Source organism: Hyperolius riggenbachi, chromosome 12, assembly GCF_040937935.1.
Source record: "Hyperolius riggenbachi isolate aHypRig1 chromosome 12, aHypRig1.pri, whole genome shotgun sequence".
In the NCBI taxonomy this organism is placed as follows: Eukaryota; Metazoa; Chordata; class Amphibia; order Anura; family Hyperoliidae; genus Hyperolius; species Hyperolius riggenbachi.
The window spans coordinates 108,263,034-108,282,914 of NC_090657.1; the positions used below are offsets into that span (position 1 = coordinate 108,263,034).

The following is a 19,881-nucleotide window of genomic DNA, read 5'->3' on the forward strand; positions in this document are numbered from 1 at the left end:
GCACACAATTCTGGTTATGCTTAGGGTAAAGTGTTATGTGAGCTACAAACAGAGAGGGCTTAAAGTCGGCCTATATGTAGTAACAGATTAACTCTTCCTGTACTGGAAACAATATTATGCTGGGAATACATGGTTCGTTTCTGCCGTGCGTTTTTGCTCTCGATCGTTTTTGCCGCTCGATTTCAGCTCTGATTCAGCTCTCGATTCTTATCTTCCTCTCGTTTTTCTTATTTTTTTCCATTCACTTCTATCAGAAATCGAGCGGCAAAAGAATCGAAAGGGAGATCGGACATGTCGGAAATTATCTATCGAACCATCTAATCACCTACAAAATGAACTGTGTTTTATTTCTTAAAGTGACTCTGTAACAAAAATTACAACGTTTTTTCTACCATCCTACAAGTTCCTAAACCTATTCTAATGTGTTCTGGCTTACTGCAGCACTTTGTACTGTCACAGTCTCTGTAATAAATCAATGTATCTTTCCCCTGTCAGACTTGTCGGCCTGTGTCTGGAAGGCTGCCAACTCTTCTGTGCTGGTCTGTTCCTCTATGCACACTCCAGTGTGTGTTTTATTTACATAAGCCAGCAGCTTCTCTGCTATCTTATCAGTGATAGAAGAGAGCTGGATAAAAATCCTCCTCTGTTAGGCTGTGAAAGTAGCTGGCTGACACATACTGAGGAATTACAAATACAGGCAGAGCTGTCTGCAGGAAGCCTGTAATGTTCAGTGCATGAGAGAAGAAAGGGACAGAAGGTAAACACACAAATGATCTTTTGAGATTCAAAAGGAAAGCTGTATACAGCCTGCTTGTGTATGGATGTATTTTCTATGTGTGGACATATTGTACATCAATCTACTTCCTGTTTTGGTGGCCATTTTGTTTGTTTATAAACAAACTTTTTAAAACTGTTTTTGACTACTTTTAATGCGTCGGGGAGCGACGAAATTGTGACAGAGGGTAATAGGAGATGTCCCCTAACACACTGGTATGTTTACTTTTGTGCGATTTTAACAATACAGATTCTCTTTAAGGGGCCCATACACCTAACGATTTTCCAGCCGATACACAGCAGATTCAATCACTATGATTGAATCTGCTGTGAAATCGTTGCGCAAACGCTGACAGAACGATCGATTTCCGTCCGAAAAAGTTTTGCGCGTGGTACTTTGCGTGCGATCACTACTTCTCACATTTAAACTCAGTTTAGACGTGATAAGAGCCAGTGCTAACAGTTAGCACTGCTTTGTGAATCGAGCCCTAAGTCTATTAGAGAATGGATGGAGAGATTACCTGCAGATAGTGATGTTTGTGTATTGGGGACTAGTGGTGTTTATAGGTTATTATAATATAGGGTAATGAGACAACATCACAAGTAAAATTCATAAGAGTAGAGCATGTGTACAGAAGAATAATTTATATAGTAAAGCTGGGCTTGAACTAGGTGGGAAAGTAAATAAGCTAGAACACCAAACAGACAAAAGTAAGTTGATATAAACAGTTGGAAAGGCCACATGAAAAAAAATAAGGAAAGAACAGGAGCTTACAGGTACAGGTAGGGAACAGGATGAGAGGCGCAGTAATAAAAAATCAAACAAAAACAAGAGGATCAGTGGTAGGGGACCGGATAAGAAGAGCAGAAAAGAAGATGGAGGTGCTGAGGAAGCAGAGGTAATTAGAGAAGTAAAGGGTGGGGAAACTGGGCCTGTTGTCACATAGTAGATGCAGAAAATGGTGAGAATGGAACATGGGAGCAGCACATGGAGGATGGGTTGCATACAAAAAGTCTGGAACATGGGGAAGGCTGCTGTACGTGAAATCAAGGAACGCCACATGACAGATGAACTTTAGGTGCAAATATAGCTCTGACACAATGAAACGTCAAATGTTGGGGTCACATCACACATTACCAGCAGAAACCAAGAAGGTTTCCAATTCTGAATATATCATACTAAGCAGGAAGCATTTTACCTCATTAAAGTGCATTTTAGGCTCGCTGAAAAGTATCTGGCCATGGTATGGCTGCCCAGACTGGAACGCCTGGTCATCATGGGCTGGTGCTGGTTTAGCCTGTCACTTATGGTCAGGTGATGATGCTAGTCTAGTACTGCTGACGTGGTTCTGGCTACTAGTACTGCCCAAAAGATGCACAATTTTGTTCAAGGACTTTTGCCATGTTGGTTGAACTTGATGGACATACATCTTTTTTTTCAACCCAGATAACTATTTAACACTGAAAGTGCAGAAATATTCAGTTTTCTTTGCAGATGGTGGTCAAATGCTTTTCACTTTTCTTTTTCAATTTCCCCTTCTGCCTGTGTTCCATCTTCACAGATGTCCCTTCATTTTCTGCCCCTGGGACCTTTCATATAAACCCAGGGACAAGAACAATGAAACGTAAACAAGGGCTCTAACTCAGCAAAATAATGCCGGTTGAAAATTTTAGGACAGGAAGACAGTATTCTGTCTTATGAGAATAACAACAACCTAAAAGGTTCTGACCCCTTTCCACGCTATCTGAAGCTTGTATGATCAATGAGATGCTAATTGTTCTGAGCTTGGAAATGGACCAATCAAATAAAGCAGCTGCTGCACAATTGGGTAATAATTAGGTAATACATATATAAAAACTGAAGAAAATAAAAATCAGGCACACTAAAAAGAGGAAGAAACAGGGAGGCAAAAGTAGAGGAACTGAAGCTAAGGAGAAAAATATAGGAAAGGAAGAGTTACTGGGGAGATACAAGTACTTGACAGATACAGGCAAGAAGTGAAGGAAGAGACGCTGCGGAGACAAAGGTGAAAGAAGGAAAAAAAAAGAGACATTGGCTATCATTCATAAAGCATTACCGCATCTGACTTTACCGAGCACACAGCAAAATGTAAATTCATAAAAGCTGATACCGCATGAAAAGCTCAAATTGCCGAGCAGTAGGCCTGCACGATTTTAGGAAAAAATTGAATTGCGATTTTTTTCTGTCAAAAATTTTTCACGTTTTTCTTCAAATCAAGCTTTAGTATTACATTTACAATGTACAGTAACATTTACAAACATGCACTGACAGAAAATGACATCATACTATGAAATTGATAGTATGGTGTCATTTTCTGTCACGTTGATAAATTTTACTGCATTCTGAATTTATCAAAACAAATAGCAGCTATTAACCTCCCTGGCGGTACGCAGTTGCAGTGGCTGCGTCCGCGGGAGGGATTTTTTTTAAAATAAAAAATGTTTTTTATTTGTTAGCTAGCACTAGGCTAGCCAACTATATGCCCCAAGTCCCCCGGCACCTCTCTGATCCCCCGGATCGCTGCCGGCAATATTTAGGGAGGTTAATAAATGCAGAGCTGAGTACCAAAGCAGATCCTGGGCAGTGGTGGTGATCCAAGCTGTTTTCTCTACAGGACAGTGGAGAGAGAACAGATCCCGGGCAGTGAGCAGTACACAGTGTGACCACGGGAGACAGGGTGCCGAGTGGAGAATAGGAGTGCCTGCTGTGCGGATCCTTCTCCTCCACAAGCAACATGCTGGCTGCATTACACTGCTTACTACCGCTCTGACTCCTTCCGGCCAGAAGGAGGAAGCATGCCACGCGTGTCAACACAAACAATTTTACGCATGGAACGCTCAAAATAGTACGCATGAAAAGCCCGCACGCAAAAAATTGCCACTTTGACGATTAGGAAATCGCCTTGCCGCAAATCGCGATATCTATTTTAAAACTATAGATCGTGCAGCCCTACCGAGCAGTGAGGTAAATTACCACCTTGTGCGGTGATTATCTCAACACGTCACTAAATGTCAATTCATAAAGATTAGAGCAGGCGGTATTGGGGCGGAGAATAACGCTTGCTTGGAGGAGGCGATAAGCATGCGGATAATAGCAAAGTAGGCTGTGCAGGGAGCTGGGGCCAGAGCTACCATAGGAAAAATGGGCAATTGCCCCAGGGCCCCAGAGCCTGTAGGGGCCCCCAAGGTGTCCCTCCCCCATCTTAACTGTTGCTCCCCAGGGACTCTACAGAGTCTTTCTCAGAGTAGCGTCTCATCTGTGCTGGCGGGCAGGTGAGACACTACACTGACATAGACACTGCAGAGGTCCTAGGGAGCACAGTTAAGTTGGGAGGTGATTAGGGCAGCAGCCAACTCAGGGGCCCAGGAGGGACATTTGGTTGCAACAAATGGCCCCTAATGACGCTTTTGGGTCGGGGGTGTCTGTTGGGGGGCCCCCAGGCCAATTTTGCCCTAGGGCCCAATTGTTACTTGAACCGGCCCTGCAGGGAGCCGAAGTCTCTGCGAGTCAGTCTGTTCGAGTCTGTGCAGAGAGCCGAAGTCTGTTTGAGTCAGTCTGTTCGAGTCTGTGCAGGGGGCCGAAGTCTGTGTGAACCAGTCTGTTTGAGTCTGTGCAGGGAGCTGAAGTCTGTGTGAGTCAGTCTGTGTGAGTCTGTGCAGGGAACAATAATTACAGCGTGTAACAAAAGAGAGATAACCACACTTCTGCTGTACTGCTCAATGGTCTGCGGTAATTTACCGAACTTCAAAGGCAGCTGTGAAAATGTTTATGAGTTAGCACACAAAGGTCTAAACTACCGAATGCGGTATTTTCCCGCCCAGATTATTTTTACTGAACACACTTTTATGAATGATAGCCAAAGTGGGAGAAGTTCCTGAGGTAGGTTAACCATTTTTAGTCAATGGCTACCCAGGCAAGTTCTTAGAGCACCACCTAGTGGTGAGGACAAAGGATACTACATACCACTGTGGAGCCGCTGACGCCGGTTTTCTAAATAGTAAAGTCCCAAAGGCAATTAGTGGTATGCTTAGCACCACTTGTTTGGGCTCCTTTAACTGTAGGTTGTGTCGGCATTTGGGCTTCAGCAAACCAGTGATGGAAAAGGAAGTGGACACCAGGATCTGCACCCTAACTATAAACAGCTAGCTTGGTAGAGGAGAGAACACAAAAACCAGCAAATCTCCCCACCATGTTGGAGAAACAGTTATTTCTGAAGAGGCTCCACCAGCTCCTGGCTGCACTGCGCAGAGTGGGGGGGAAAAGGCTGAAAGTTGGAGCGATGCAAGCAGTGTATGGGTAATAAAAAAAAATAGGAGTCACTTCATAAAAGGCTGTACGGTAAAAAAATCTGGTCGGGAAAATACTGCATTCGGTATTTTAGACTTTTATGTGCCAATTCATAAACATTTTCACAGCTGCGATTGAAATGCGATAGTGATTTACAGAACTAAATTGTCAGTATCATAAGAAGAGTAGCTGGCTGAGTTGTTACATTTGCTGTTCTCCGTGCAGAGACAGCATTACAATAAAAGAGGCATCCCAACTTCAATTTAGATGTGCATGTTTTGTTATACTGCCTCTGCTTGGCCTGAATCTACTCTGAATCTGTCTATTAGTCTTTCTAAATAATCTATTTAAAGGGACTCCGAGCTCAGAAAAAAAAGGAAAGTTGTACTCACCAGGGGCTTTTTCCAGCCCAGTGCTGGTCGGGAGGTCCCACGCCGGCGTCCTGGCTCCTCTTCTTCACCCCGCTCCGGAATGGCTGGCAGGCCGCAGCCCGGGCGACACTCTCCCGAGTGTCGGGCTGCTTCTTCCGCATATGACGTGGATTACGTCACACGCCGGCCGCCTCGCGTCATCACGGCGGCCGGCGTGAAAGTACTGCGCATGCGCGAACAAAGCGCGCATGCGCAGTACTTTCACGCCGGCCGCCGTGATGACGCGAGGCGGCCGGCGTGTGACGTAATCCGCGTCATATGCGGAAGGAGCAGCCCGACACTCGGGAGAGTGTCGCCCGGGCTGCGGCCTGTCAGCCATTCCGGAGCGGGGTGAAGAAGAGGAGCCAGGACGCCGGCGTGGGACCTCCCGACCAGCACTGGGCTGGAAAAAGCCCCTGGTGAGTACAACTTTCCTTTTTTTTCTGAGCTCGGAGTCCCTTTAATTGCCACAGCTTAGAAGAACTTCAAGAAACTTTACACATGCCAGGCTTTGTGATGTTCACTTCCAGCAAATACACATCTGAAAAACAGGAACCCAAGAGGTTAAACACACAGACTAATGTATTCAGGGAATGCCTTGTTTGTTTTGCTCTTGCTGCTGCTGCCTGGGGAGAGATCTCACTGCTTCTGCTTGCGAGTCACACAGTTCCAGACTCTTATTGCTCTCTTATCACCTCTTCAAAGCAGGCGGTATTGTTCCCTGCCATTACAGAGTGTTCTAATCTTTATGAATTGACATTTACTGACATGTGTTGAGGTAATTACCGCACAAGTCGGTAATTTACCTGACTGCTTGGGAATTTAAGCTTTTCATGCGGTAACAGCTTTTATGAATTAACATTTTCCTAAGTGCTCTGTAAAGTCAGCTGTTTTCAGTATTACCGCATACGGTAATGCTTTATGAATCGAGGCCAAGTCCTCACAATATGAGGGGCAATATAAAAGCTTAACAAATTAGCTTTCTGTCCCTAGTAGGAATGGCTAGTAAGATGCAAATCATTCTAAGTTGATAAGTTGATGCAGGATTATGCATTTTAAGTTACAAATATAAGAAATAACGGAGGAGAGCAGGGGAGGCATAGGGAAGTGACTGCTATAATTAAGGAAGGTAAGGTTGGGAAGCATAGGTAAGTGACAGAAATACGACATAGAGTTGAGGGAGCTGGGAAAACATAAGCGTAAGTGACAAATATAAGAAATAAAGGAAGGGAAGGTGGGGAGGCATAATTAACCATTTCAGCCCGCAGGGGCTTTTTCACCTTATGGACGAGAGGAATTTTCACCTGTCAGCGCTTCTCCCTTTCATTCCCCAATAACTTTATCAGTACTTATCACAGCGAAATGATCTATATCTTGTTTTTTTCCGCCACCATTTAGGCTTTCTTTGGGTGGTAAATTATGCTAAGAATTATTTTATTCTAAATGCATTATAATAGGAATAATAAGAAAAAAAATTGAAACAATTCATTATTTTTCAGTTTTCAGCCATTACAGTTTTAAAATAATTAATGCTACCATAATTAAAATCCACACATTTTATTTGGCCATTTGTCCCAGTTATTGCAACATTAAAATTATACCCCTAGTGTAATGTATGGTGACAATATTTTATTTGTAAATAAAGGTGCATTTTTTTGAGTTTTACATCCATCACTAATTTTTAGCCCATTATTTATTAATTATATGTCCTATTGACATAAATAATCATTTATTTTTATTCCCCAAAGTCAATAGGTGTGTTTTACTATTTGGCCACAAGATGTCCCAAAAATCCCATTAGCGTACAATGTTACAACGCTAATTGGGATACAATGTATCACTACATTGTAACTAGGGAAGTGACGTAGGCTTCCATCGGAAGCCTCCGATCCCAGTAATGGCGGGGAGATTATGAATGGAAACATTGTTTCCATTCATAAATTTAATGATCGGGCGGCAGAAAATGGCGGAAATCGCAGCGGGAGATTTACAGAGTAAACAAAAACATAAAAAAGAACAGATTGCAGAAGGACACCTTTTTACCTAAAAAATTTGGACTTTCCAATGCATGAGTTGTCAAAATTGCTCAAGCATTATCAGTAGCATTACCTAGTAGCATAACTACTAGGGACAGAAAGCTAATTTGTTAAGCTTTTATATTACATTTATATAAAAAATATTTTGATGATCCTGAGAAAAAATTTGACTCTCCCTTAGGCAAGCACTACCACGAATGTGGGCACACAGTCAGTGACCTTCGTTGGTGTGTTCTTGAGAAGGTCTTCACGAACGAGGGCAGTGATGGACAAACAACTTTGTTGAGAAGAGAAAGCATTGGATTGACAGGCTAAGTACATTGTCCCCTAATGGAATTAATGATGAATACAATTTAAGGTGCTTTCTATGAATTTGTTGTACACTGTACCTTTAAATGCAAATCTCTCTCTAACCAATTAAGCTTGTACCCGCCCCCTTTGGGGTGTGTTTTAATTTTGTTCTAAAAGTGTGGTTTGGCTGTTATTTGGTAACACTTGATAAAGGCCGCAAGGCTGAAACGTTGTGTTTTTGCTACTATGGTGTGAATAAAAGACATAAGCTATTTGCATAAATCCAGGGAGAGACCCAGTTATCCTTTCTTCGTTGAGGCATAAGTAAGTGACAGAAATGAGAAATAAAGGAAGGGGAGCTGGAGAGGCATAGGTAAGGGACAAAAATAAAGAAGGGGGAGCTGGGGTGGCATAAGTAAGTGACAGAAATAAGAAATAAAGGAAGGAAGGTGGGGAGGCATAGGTAAGTGACAGGAATAAGAAATAAAGGAAGGAAGGTGGGGAGGCATAGGTAAGTGACAGGAATAAGAAATAAAGGAAGGAAGGTGGAGAGGCATAGGTAGGTGACAGGAATAAGAAATAAAGGAAGGAAGGTGGAGAGGCATAGGTAGGTGACAGGAATAAGAAATAAAGGAAGGAAGGTGGGGAGGCATAGGTAAGTGACAGGAATAAGAAATAAAGGGATGAAGGTGGGGAGGCATAGGTAAGTGACAGAAATAAGAAATAAAGGAAGGAAGGTGGGGAGGCATAGGTAGGTGACAGGAATAAGAAATAAAGGAAGGAAGGTGGGGAGGCATAGGTAGGTGACAGGAATAAGAAATAAAGGAAGGAAGGTGGGGAGGCATAGGTAGGTGACAGGAATAAGAAATAAAGGAAGGAAGGTGGGGAGGCATAGGTAGGTGACAGGAATAAGAAATAAAGGAAGGAAGGTGGGGAGGCATAGGTAGGTGACAGGAATAAGAAATAAAGGAAGGAAGATGGGGGAGGCATAGGTAAGTGACAGGAATAAGAAATAAAGGAAGGAAGGTGGGGAGGCATAGGTAAGTGACAGAAATAAGAAATAAAGGAAGGAAGGTGGGGAGGCATAGGTAAGTGACAGGAATAAGAAATAAAGGAAGGAAGGTGGGGAGGCATAGGTAAGTGACAGAAATAAGAAATAAAGGAAGGAAGGTGGGGAGGCATAGGTAAGTGACAGAAATAAGAAATAAAGGAAGGAAGGTGGGGAGGCATAGGTAAGTGACAGGAATAAGAAATAAAGGAAGGAAGGTGGGGAGGCATAGGTAAGTGACAGGAATAAGAAATAAAGGAAGGAAGGTGGGGAGGCATAGGTAAGTGACAGGAATAAGAAATAAAGGAAGGAAGGTGGGGAGGCATAGGTAAGTGACAGGAATAAGAAATAAAGGAAGGAAAAAGTATTCAGTACAAAATTCCTTGAAAAGATTGATGTCTTTCTATAGCTGGTGTTGTTGCCCACAAATAACTGCAGCTCATCACACTATTCTTGACCTTTATGTGTTTTCTTGCAATTTTTTGGCTCCTATAGAAAAACACATGAATCCTTTTTATGAAGGTTTGTCCTGAATACTGTTTGTGTTAATAAAGAAATTGAATAACATTTTTTTCAAAATCTGTTTCTTGATTGCTATTTAATCAGATATCCTTTAGTTGCACAGAAGATTGTGAACAGTGTTGTGGCAAACTACTAAGGGTATTATAATTACTCCCATTTTTTGCATTTACTGAGACACAGATAGGTGACAAATATGGGAAGGAAAGCATAAGGGAATTAGAGCTGAGGAGGCAGTGTAAGAATCATGACAAAATAAATAAATGCGAATATAAGAAATATGAAATAGCTAAGACCACAACTCTATGAACACAAACTACAGTGGTAGCAATGAGGTGGGTAAGGGTAGGCCAGAAACAGACCATGGAATCAATTGCCTTGCTGAGGTCAGAGCTGGTGCACAAAAAAAAGGGGCTATACTCAGCAACAAGTTGGTATTCATGACACATTCTGCAGATTAAGCTGGGAAGATGCAGGAAAACATGATCATATACAAACTAAAATACTACATTCCTAGAAATTCCCAGCAAACATAAATTCAGCAGCAAAGATACAATGCATAACCAATAACGGATTATGGATAGCAAAAAGTCACTTAAATAACATACAGTATCCCATTAAAACTGTTTGCATTTGAGCAGCAGAGATCATCATCAGTCTACTTGTCAAGAAAAAAATTTAGCTCACACCTTAGAGCAGACCTCCAGCCAAAACTTTTTTTTTTTAGTTATCAATATTTTATTTTTTAGTTAGGGATACAGAGCAGAATGGTGAGAGCTTCAGTCAGCACCTTTTCTGTTTGTGTCTCTATTGCAGGGAATCTTGATGCTCCTCATTAAGAGCCATTTAACGCAGTAAAATCACTGTACACTTCTGCGATTCAGAGCAATTGATATCAGCGGTTTATTAAGCAGTGTACAGCAATCGCTCCAGAATCGCAGCACAAATGCTGCAGATAACTCGTTTTGCGATTGGCGCCAATAGCGGGCGTTTTGCAATTAGCGCCAATTGCGGCAGTGAGATCACTGCCATAGGTTAGAATAGCACTAGTGCTTTAAGCAGAATCGCCCGCTAATCCTCCTACTGTGAATGGGCCTTGTTGGAACAAAATTAATTAACAGCATGACAGTCTTTCAACTTTCCCTGCTACATTCTCGACTAAAACAAAAAAACAAACCAAAAAAAAAAGCTTGAGGAGAGGTAAGACTTTATACGCAACTCCCTCCCAAAATTGGCCTTGGATGAAGGTATTTCTTGAGATGCAGTTTGCCAACTCTTCAAAGTTTCTGTCTTTGGCCAATCACAACTATTTCCAGGTTATTGTCATCTTTTTTTTTCTCAGATCATAATTTCGCCTAACTTTTTTTTTTCTCTTACAGGGGCGTAAAACTTGTGACCTTATGCTTCACAGGCAGTACCTCTGGACAAACTAACCTAACCGTAGAAATTTCTTTCAGTGGGTGTTCAAGGATGGGCTGTATCTCTGAAACACTAAATAGTTTTAAGTAATCTCCTGAAAGCTGCTAAGCCGTTTATTTCAAAAAAGTTGATCAACGGGGATACGATTGAAAAAAAAGTGCATCTGTAGGGAGGAACACAAGTTTTATGTTTTCTATGGCAAACATCAAAAACCTTGGTTAGTGTATTTCCCATAACAAACATTCCAAACATTTTTTTATTACGACTATGGCAGAGGTTGTAATGGGGAAACAGTGGAGCCAATAATACCAGTGGACAGTCCCCTACATCTGGGGCCTAACATATTAGAAGTTGGCTGGTGTTGGGTAGCTATTCTAACAACAATTAAATTCTCGGCCACTTTGCATGGGATTGCTACTCCAGTCTCTAAGGCTCTCAGGATACGAATGAAAAATATGGTAAGTGCCCAACCAACAGCCAAGATCATAACTAGAGTATTGACCAAACTATATAGATTTATAAAGCTTCATCAAGCTCCGGTGCAGACTGTTTGCCAGTGTACTCCACAAATATAATTGGTTCCAATTAACTTGACTGACCAGTCAGATTCAAGACAGTGGACTGCACTCCGATCACATTTTTCAGGGGGAGATTAAAAAAAATGTTTCTCAGATCATATGGCTATTTTTTTTTCCTAGTAGATAGAAAATTATGACTGCAGTTCCGCTTTAAAGAAGGGAAGCGTATTGTCCATTTTGTAAACAGTGGAGAAGCAGCTGAATTCATGGGTCGATCACATGCAGTACAGACCTCCAGTGAATGGATGTCACGTAACCAGTAATAGAGCGCATGAGCTCATGTGCATATTTATATGTTTAAGTAACACTATTCAGGCAGCATAATACAGCTTTTTGGGTCGTGCGAACACTCTAAGGCCACAAACATGTGGCTGAACATGTGGGAGACCTTACTCTGGATATTTCCATGTATACAGATAATGGTCAAACTCTGGAGTGCAAACCTGGATTACTTTGTGGAGAAAAAAAATGTATGAATATAGTCAATTCCAGAATGTGATCCAAGTGGTGAATCTGCACCTTTGGAAACCTGTCCTTAAAGTGGATCCGAGGTGAACTTTTACTCATTGCATAATTGTGTTCCTTTCCTATTGTTTATAGTGCATTCCTCAAGCCAAATACTTTTTTGTTTTTGTTTTAATACTCTAATCCCCTATAAACTAAATAAACCATGCCCACAGGTTTTCAGAGAGCCTTGGCAGTAGCAAGGGCTCATGGGAGCTCAGTCTGGGCAGTAGGAGGTGTTACTAGCCATTGATTTCAGAGGCAGAGGGGAGGAGGGAGGAGAGGGGATTAGGTTTTTTTTCACAGGCTTAGTGATCAAGATACAGATAAGCCTGCCTCTGTGTAACGTTTACAAACAACATGGCTGCTGTCATTGTATCACTGGAAGAAATAATCATTTTCTATTAAAGCTGTTTGCAGCTAAATTTGCTGTGTAAACTATCTAAAAACTTTAGATAAGATATATAGACAAGTTACTTGTTATATAGTTAGTTTTTCATCTCGGATCCGCTTTAAAGTAAAGCTGCCACTGTTTCCTTGGAAGGAAGTCACTTAGCTAGTGACGGTAGAGACCCATCAAGCAAGCAGACAACCACTGAAAAACATTACCCTGGTTTCCCTGGCCTTTGGGTTGTGCTCATATTACCTAAACATAAGCCATGAACAACACAACAAAATATGTGCAATGGCAGAAGTGCAGACACTTATATTGTATAGTTATCATTTGGTATTCAAGATAAAGAAATTAGAGAGCAAGTTAAGAGGGTTATTGCATACAGAGCCTCCCTCAGCAACAAATGAACCTACTGGCATTGCACATATCTCGAAACAGCCGTGATGACAAGGTTTTAAACACACAGACTGATGCGGCATTTGGATGAAACATGAAAGGGGAGTCAGTGTGTGCTAACCTTGTGCTCACATCTTCTCTACAGATAAACTACCTGCTGGTGGCCCTGGATCCTCATGTACTCCATTCTTTGCTTGGAATGCTTGTTGCTCTTGTCTCCACTACTCTGCTGGACAGTCTTCAGCCGGGAGCCAACCATCTTCATAGGAGGGATTGACATGCCTCCACTCTGCAAGCAGAAAAGGAGAGGGTCAGCGCGTAGATCATTGCGCGATGGAGATGTACCTTTCACAGCATGCAAGATAACGCAATAGGCTGGTCATATAGAGAAAGCGAGATCTGCTCCCCTAGAATGCTGCACTGCCAGGGCCCGCTGCAGGATGTGTACATGGCTTAGAACAGGTGTCAGCAGCACAGTGGTGATGAACAGTCTGTTTTCCACAATGGAAAACCATAATGAAAAATACTTAATCTCTAAATCAGTTACTCCATTTGCAGCAATACTGCTAGTATGGCCAGCCCAAGCACAGTGATCTGCACAATTCCACAAAAGGAGAAGCAGAACGGATGATACATCTGCAGAAGCAGCCTCCTCTTTGGTTCCGGTAGGGCTCTCGAGTTCCAGCATGTTGCCAAATTCAGCTGGAATTCATAGTATGGAAATGCAGTCACATCTCTCCCATTCCCATCCCTCACCTCCACCACATCACAGTTCAGCCTCTGTACCAGGGAAGACAAGGTAGCTGCCATTCAAAATTGTATCCAAAGTTATGCATCTAAACTAAAAAGGTATAAAGTCTGCACATTACGCTGCTAAGATTACAGAGATCCACTAGGCAATACTACATACCCACATAACTATGACTGGAAATCATGGAGGCTAGGTTTCCACTGCTGTGATTGTGGTCCGTTTCTCCGCCCACAAATGTGGATGTGATTTGGCAGCCTATTGAAGTCAACAGAGAGCATCCGAATTCCTGTGTGGAGAAAAATCTGACGGGATGCAGCATAATCTCGCGTCACCTATCCAAATCCCATAGCCGTGCAAAGCGGGACTACAGTTGTGCCGGGATCACGTCTCGCAAGACGCAAGCTCACAGTGGAAACATAGCCTTACTAGTGAAGAATTAGATTCCTATCAATGCACAGAGAAGTCTCAATAGGCTACTTCCACTTCCATTTGCTTGAAAAGTGAGCCGTCATTCGGCTCACCCTGCGCCCAGCTTACCGGCGGCATACTAATACATACACCCCAGAAGCAGGTGAAGGCCTTGTTTATACAAAACCACAGTCTGTCATTTCTGTTTCCCAGTTAACCCTGTCACTTTGTGAGTGGTGAAACGTGAATTGAGCAGTTAGGGCTGGTTCACACTAATTGCACTAAGTTTGTCGACTGACAGCGATCAGCAAAGCGGTAGAGCAGAGTCACCCTATGAGGGTGTTCTCACTGCAGCCTTTCGGTTTCCACAAAATTAAAAACGTGCTCCCTGTACCAAATTTAGAGCATTTTTTAAAGGAATTTCCAAAAACGCACATTCTTTTAAAAATCGCTCTGAAAATCACTTTGCAAAAAACATTTTTGTAGTGTGAACTAGGCCTAAAGCTCTGTAACTCTGTAAGGTGCTGTTAGATGTGAGCAGTGTGGGAATCAGGGAAATTAGTGGTATTCACAATGTTAAAGAGTATCTAAAGTACCTGTATGTTGAAGAGTACCTAAAGCCGAAATAGACAGAGCCTGTAATTCTGTCAGAATGCTGGAGGATTGGGAGGTGAGTGTGTGTGTGTGAGTGTGTGTGGGGGGGGGGGGTTAGGGGTCTCGCGGGGTGAAATACTCACCTGTCCTGGCGTCTCCCCTTCAGGCAGGTCATCACTTCCACCTCCCTGTCAGAACAAGCCCTGGTGATTTGAAAACAAATTTTCCTATGCCCAACCTGCGTAGCCGCGGCCCACCCCCAGCACGGCAGTTGATTGTTGGCTGACAAGCTGATAGCAAGACATGGCCACGCAGATGGAGGTTTCCGAAGATCTTCAGAAGGCTCCATAAAACATGACTTCAGGAGAGGTGCGTATTTAACCCCGCAACCCCCTTCTCCAATTTAATCCAGATAGAGCCTGACATTACGGGATCTGTCTATTTTCACCTCAAACACTCTGAGTACAGCAGCATTTCTCCTGAAGACTCTTAATTCAATAATCTCCAGGTCACAAGATCCCACAGGAAAGGTATTGGTAATGCTGATGGCATATTTGGGAGCCATGCTGTCCAACAGTTTTCTGCACTCCGTGCATCTGTTGGGAGTAACTAACATGTCCGCCTCCACTTTCCTTCTGCACTGTGTATAATTTGTAACTGAGCATTTCCATGTCCACTACTACAAGTGAATGAAGGAGGTATCACTTATGTTTATCCTGAATTGGGGACCCCAGTATTTGTAGAGAAACCTCAGATTCTTCAAGTAAAGTACATAGCTTTATGATGGAATAATCACTGTTTGCTATGCATTCCTGCCCTTTGACTGCAAAGCATTAAACAGACGTTAGAACATGTCTGGATCTCTTAAGAAGGGTTAGCTATGGCATTTTGTTATGTGCTGTAGCTATGTCTGTCTGGAAGGCCATTTCGGGACACAGTGCCAGTGTAAGCACAGGTGTGAAGTTACCAGGCTGATCACCACACAGAGAGAAGGTCAGTAGGAAACACTGCAGAAGGAAGTATAAGAATAACAGGAAAGAGGGGGGATTCTAGCATTCCCAGCCACCACGTCAGCCTGATAAGTGATTTGAAGATCAGGGGTCGCAGACAGCCGCAACAGTATTCACACTATGAAAACCCTTCTGTGCTTTTTCCTAATTTAATAACACGATACATTTTAAATTCTTCTTAAGACACAAAGAAACCTGCAACATATAACAACCCGTAGCACTGCCCTTGTACTGCCAAGTAGATTAGAACCGTTCAAAAAAATTATCGCCGCTCTTTGTGCTACCTTGTTTACAAGGTGGCTAATTAAACTTACAGCACCAGTTCTGATGCAGTTATTATAGATATGCCTCCTTGGCCCATTAATCACTTTTTTGTGACAGTAGGTGTTTAAGAAAAGTCAATACTATAAGACTATGTTTCCTCAGCAAAGGAAGCAGATCCTGTTAAAAATAGGATGCACTTCCAATTGGTAAAAAACATTGCAAAAACGGAACGCAGAGTCCGCACTTGCGGCATTTTTCTGGATGAGCAGATGCAATGGCCATAGCCACCTATGGTGCAACGCATTTGCCCCTGGATGCAACAGTAAAGTGGAATGGAGCAGACCCAAAACTGTACGCTATCCTCTGTACCGAGCGGATCCATCGCAAGGGGAGATCGATTACGGTAATTCTAATTTTTACTGCTGCAGTACATTCAGTTTACGGTCATTGCAAGATGTGAGAGAAGCATTGTCCAAATACACCCTTCTCACCTGGCTGTCCCACCCCCTTACACTGACCCCAAAAGATGGGGTAGCAGTTCAGTCACACCCTCTCAAGCACCTTGATTAGGAGGAGCAGTGAATGGGGGCTTGGTCTCACCTACCCTCTCAGAAGGCAAAACCCATCCACTGGAGCAAAGGGGATGAAAAAGAATCTCATGGCAGTGGTTGTTACCCCAATGCAAACCAAAAATCAAGCAAAGTATTACTTTCTTTAAAACACTTATCTTCATGGTAAATAACACATGGGTTGGTGAGGATGCACTCTTTTTTCAAACTGTGTAGAAGTTCTTTGACAAGATGATGCCTAAAGCCTGGTACACACCATGCAATTTCCCGTCAGATAGATGGGCTGAATAGATAATTTCCGACAGGTCCGATAATTTTTCTGATTGATTTGCATATAAGTGATCAGAAAATCGGTCAGAAAAATGATTGGAAATCCGATTGGTCTTTCAGAAATTATCTACCGACTCATCTATCTGATGGGAAATTGCATAATGGGTACCGGGTATAAAGGTGTAGGTGTGTAGTCTGCAGCATAGACTTCCAAGTCTAAGGTAGTACTCTTCTCAGAAGCACTGTATGTGCCTTGTTCCTTTGCAATCCCCAACAGCATGATAGAGCAGAATGGTGGCGCAGAGTAAAGCCTGGTACTCACCTTCCTTGAAAATTGGCCAATCACTGACCAATTTTACCACCTCCATGTATTATGTGGGTCAACAGATTTCAAATACTCTGAACAGATTGTGTAGATAAACTCTCGTACTAAATGGAGGTGGTAGAAATGGTCAGTGATTGGTCAATCAAAATTGAAAGTGTGAACCAGGCTTAAGGCAAATTTAATATGCACAATTCCACTGACCTTGGAAGTGGAAGTCATGCTGGCAAGTGAAATCCACTAGTCATCCACAAATCAATTGGGTGGTATCTGTGTAAATGAACTAGCTGCCAACTGATTTGGCACCATGTGTATTTTGTGTTTCATGGCTTTTACTTCCTGGGTCACTGGAGATGTATGGGTTAAAGAGGAACTGCCACGAAAATCTTTAAAATTGTAAACACATACAAATAGGAAGTACATTTTTCCCAGAGTAAAATGAGCCATAAATTACTTTTCTCCTATGTTGCTGTCACTTACAGTAAGTAGTAGAAATCTGACATTACCGACAGATTTTGGACTAGCCCATCTTTTCATAGAGGGGGCCTCAGTATTTTTTTATTTTATTTTAAAAAGCACTTAGTGAATGGCAGTTGCTCCGTCCAACTGCCAAAAGTAGTGTGCAGTGAGCAGGGAGGCTGGCCAGCATCTTTGTATTAATAATTTTCAGGGAATGTCTTTTTAAAGAATAAGGGCAATGCTGAGAATCCCCCTTGAAGAGATGGACTAGCCCAAAACATATTGGTAATGTCAGATTTCTACTACCTACTGTAAGTGACAGCAACATAGGAGAAAAGTCATTTATGGCTCATTTTACTGTGGGAGAAATGTACTTACTTATTTGTATGCATTTGAAATTTTAAGATTTTCGCAACAGTTCCTCTTTAACCACTTCACCCCAAAGGCGTTTATACGCTAACGGACAAGAGGGATTTTCATCCTTTCAGTGCTCATCCCTTTCATTTGCCAATAGCTTAATCACTACTAATCACAATGAAATGATCTATATCTTGTTTTTTTCACCACAAATTGGGCTTTTTGGGATTGATATTTGTTTTCTGTAATTACTTTATTTTCTATGCATTTTAAATGGAAAAACAAAGGAAAAAATACACTATTTCTCCAATTTCATCCCCTATAATTTTAATATAAACACTGCTACTGTACATAAAACCCACACATTTTATCTGCCGATTTGTCCTGGTTATCACAAGATTTTAATTATGTCCCTAGTACAATGTATGGTGACAATATAGTATTTGGAAATAAAGGTGTATTTTTTTCTTTGGTGTTTTTTGTTTGCACTATTTTCACGTGCACGTGCATTCCTGAGCGGGCGCGCATGCACAGCGGCAGCAGCACTGTCTGACTTATAAAAACGTCCTGGAGCCACTAAGAGGCTCTAGCAGGACGTTTTTATAAGTCATGTTGTCATTAAGTGGTTAAGGTTGGTTCACAGCCTGGCGGGACTGCTGGTGGCAGCTCGAGTAGCCGATGCTCATCACTTTTTTGGTACCATGGAGAAAAGCGTTTGGCATTGGTCCCTGTCATTCCATTTTAAACCCCTGAGAGACAAAAAACCATGGGAACGCAGCTGTCTTGGACGCTACATGTAACGTCTGAGAAGACGATGGGATCTTCCGCAACTTTTACACTAACTACGCCAATTGCTGTCACAGTAGTTTAAAAAATATTTTGTTTCATTTAAATGGAGCAACGGTACACCCCTTTTTAAAAATGCTTTCGCCGGCCGCCGAAAATGCGGTTATCGACCATGTGAACCAGCTCCCAGAAGAATCTTCAGCTCAACCCTATTACTGTGCCGAACAGCAGCAGAAGCCCTACTTGTACAACTTCCGGTCACCAATTTCATGAAGTTCATTAATCCAAACTCTTTGCTCCTTCATTCTACATTCCTACAACTACTGCTTGTTTTAGCAGTTTTTTCTTTTTTTTTTTTAAAGGACACAGCCTCTGATTCTGTATTTGATTATCATACACTTAGTTTTCCTGGTTGAGATCTGTGACAAGTTTTCACTTTGTGCTGTTATCTGAAGAATTAGCATTAGGCAACACCCTATTTCCGGAAACATAGCCATCTCATCTGGTCCACTTCCCATTCATGTGAATAATCTCTGGCTTGTCTGGAAATCAATGCACACAAGGTCTTGACGTCATGTCATCGCTAACATTTTCTGAATAACTTTCACCATTATAGAGTGAAGGAAGTCACACAGAGAGCACAACAGAATGCTGCCTGTCTGACCCTCACAGTGTTCCTCATCTCCACAGCACCTACCCAGAAAGTTGTAGCAAGGAAATCATGTGGTGTCTGCACCAGTGTTGCCAACTCATCCCTTTAATTACTGACGCATATGAATTATACAGGTTTTGTGGCTAGGTAGATGCAGTTAAGGCACTAATTATGTGCAAAGCCCCAGAAGCTGTATAACTTAGATGTGTCAGTATTTAAAGGGATGAGTTGGCAATACTGGTCTGCACTAAGATTATATCAGGGTTCCTGGTAGTCCTCTCCAGTCAGAGCCCAAGTATGAGGTGTCACACACAAAAATTAAGGATAGTTTGGTTATTCAGCAATGATGCATCATGGGGAATCTTTATTGCTCACTTAAAGCTGAATAATTGGCCAGCATGGTGGCATAGCAGATAGCAATCCTGCCTTGCAGTGCTGGATCCCAGGAAACTGACTGCACAGAGTTTGTATGTGCATGGGTTTCCTTCAGGCACTCCAGTTATTTCCCACATCCCAAAAACATTTGGCTTCCTCCCAAAAATTGGTTCTAGACAACAATAGACATCTATGACCATAGTAAGGATTATATTGTGATTAGGTTAGATTGTGAGCCCCTCTGAGGGACAGTTATTTTATTATTATTTAGTATTTATATAGCACTGACATCTTACACAGCGTTGTACAGTATATATATTGTCTTGGATGTGGAAATCTTCAAGGTTTATCTATATATAAATACAGAGGCGCTATTCGTGACCTTG

The 19,881-nt window shown here is 42.2% G+C and overlaps 1 protein-coding gene across 27 annotated transcripts in view; it reads right to left on the reverse strand.

Annotated features, from left to right (window-relative positions):
* The window catches only part of SRCIN1 (SRC kinase signaling inhibitor 1), a 1,481,450-nt gene that overhangs the window by 104,804 nt on the left and 1,356,765 nt on the right, over positions 1-19,881 (reverse strand). For 26 of the 27 annotated variants that reach the window (XM_068262488.1, XM_068262500.1, XM_068262499.1 and 23 more), the window contains one exon: positions 12,833-12,967. In XM_068262488.1, coding sequence (XP_068118589.1) covers positions 12,833-12,967 — 135 coding nt within the window. Of the gene's footprint in view, positions 1-12,799; positions 12,968-19,881 lie in introns of all 27 variants that reach the window. The other variant, XM_068262507.1, reaches the window with a different exon arrangement.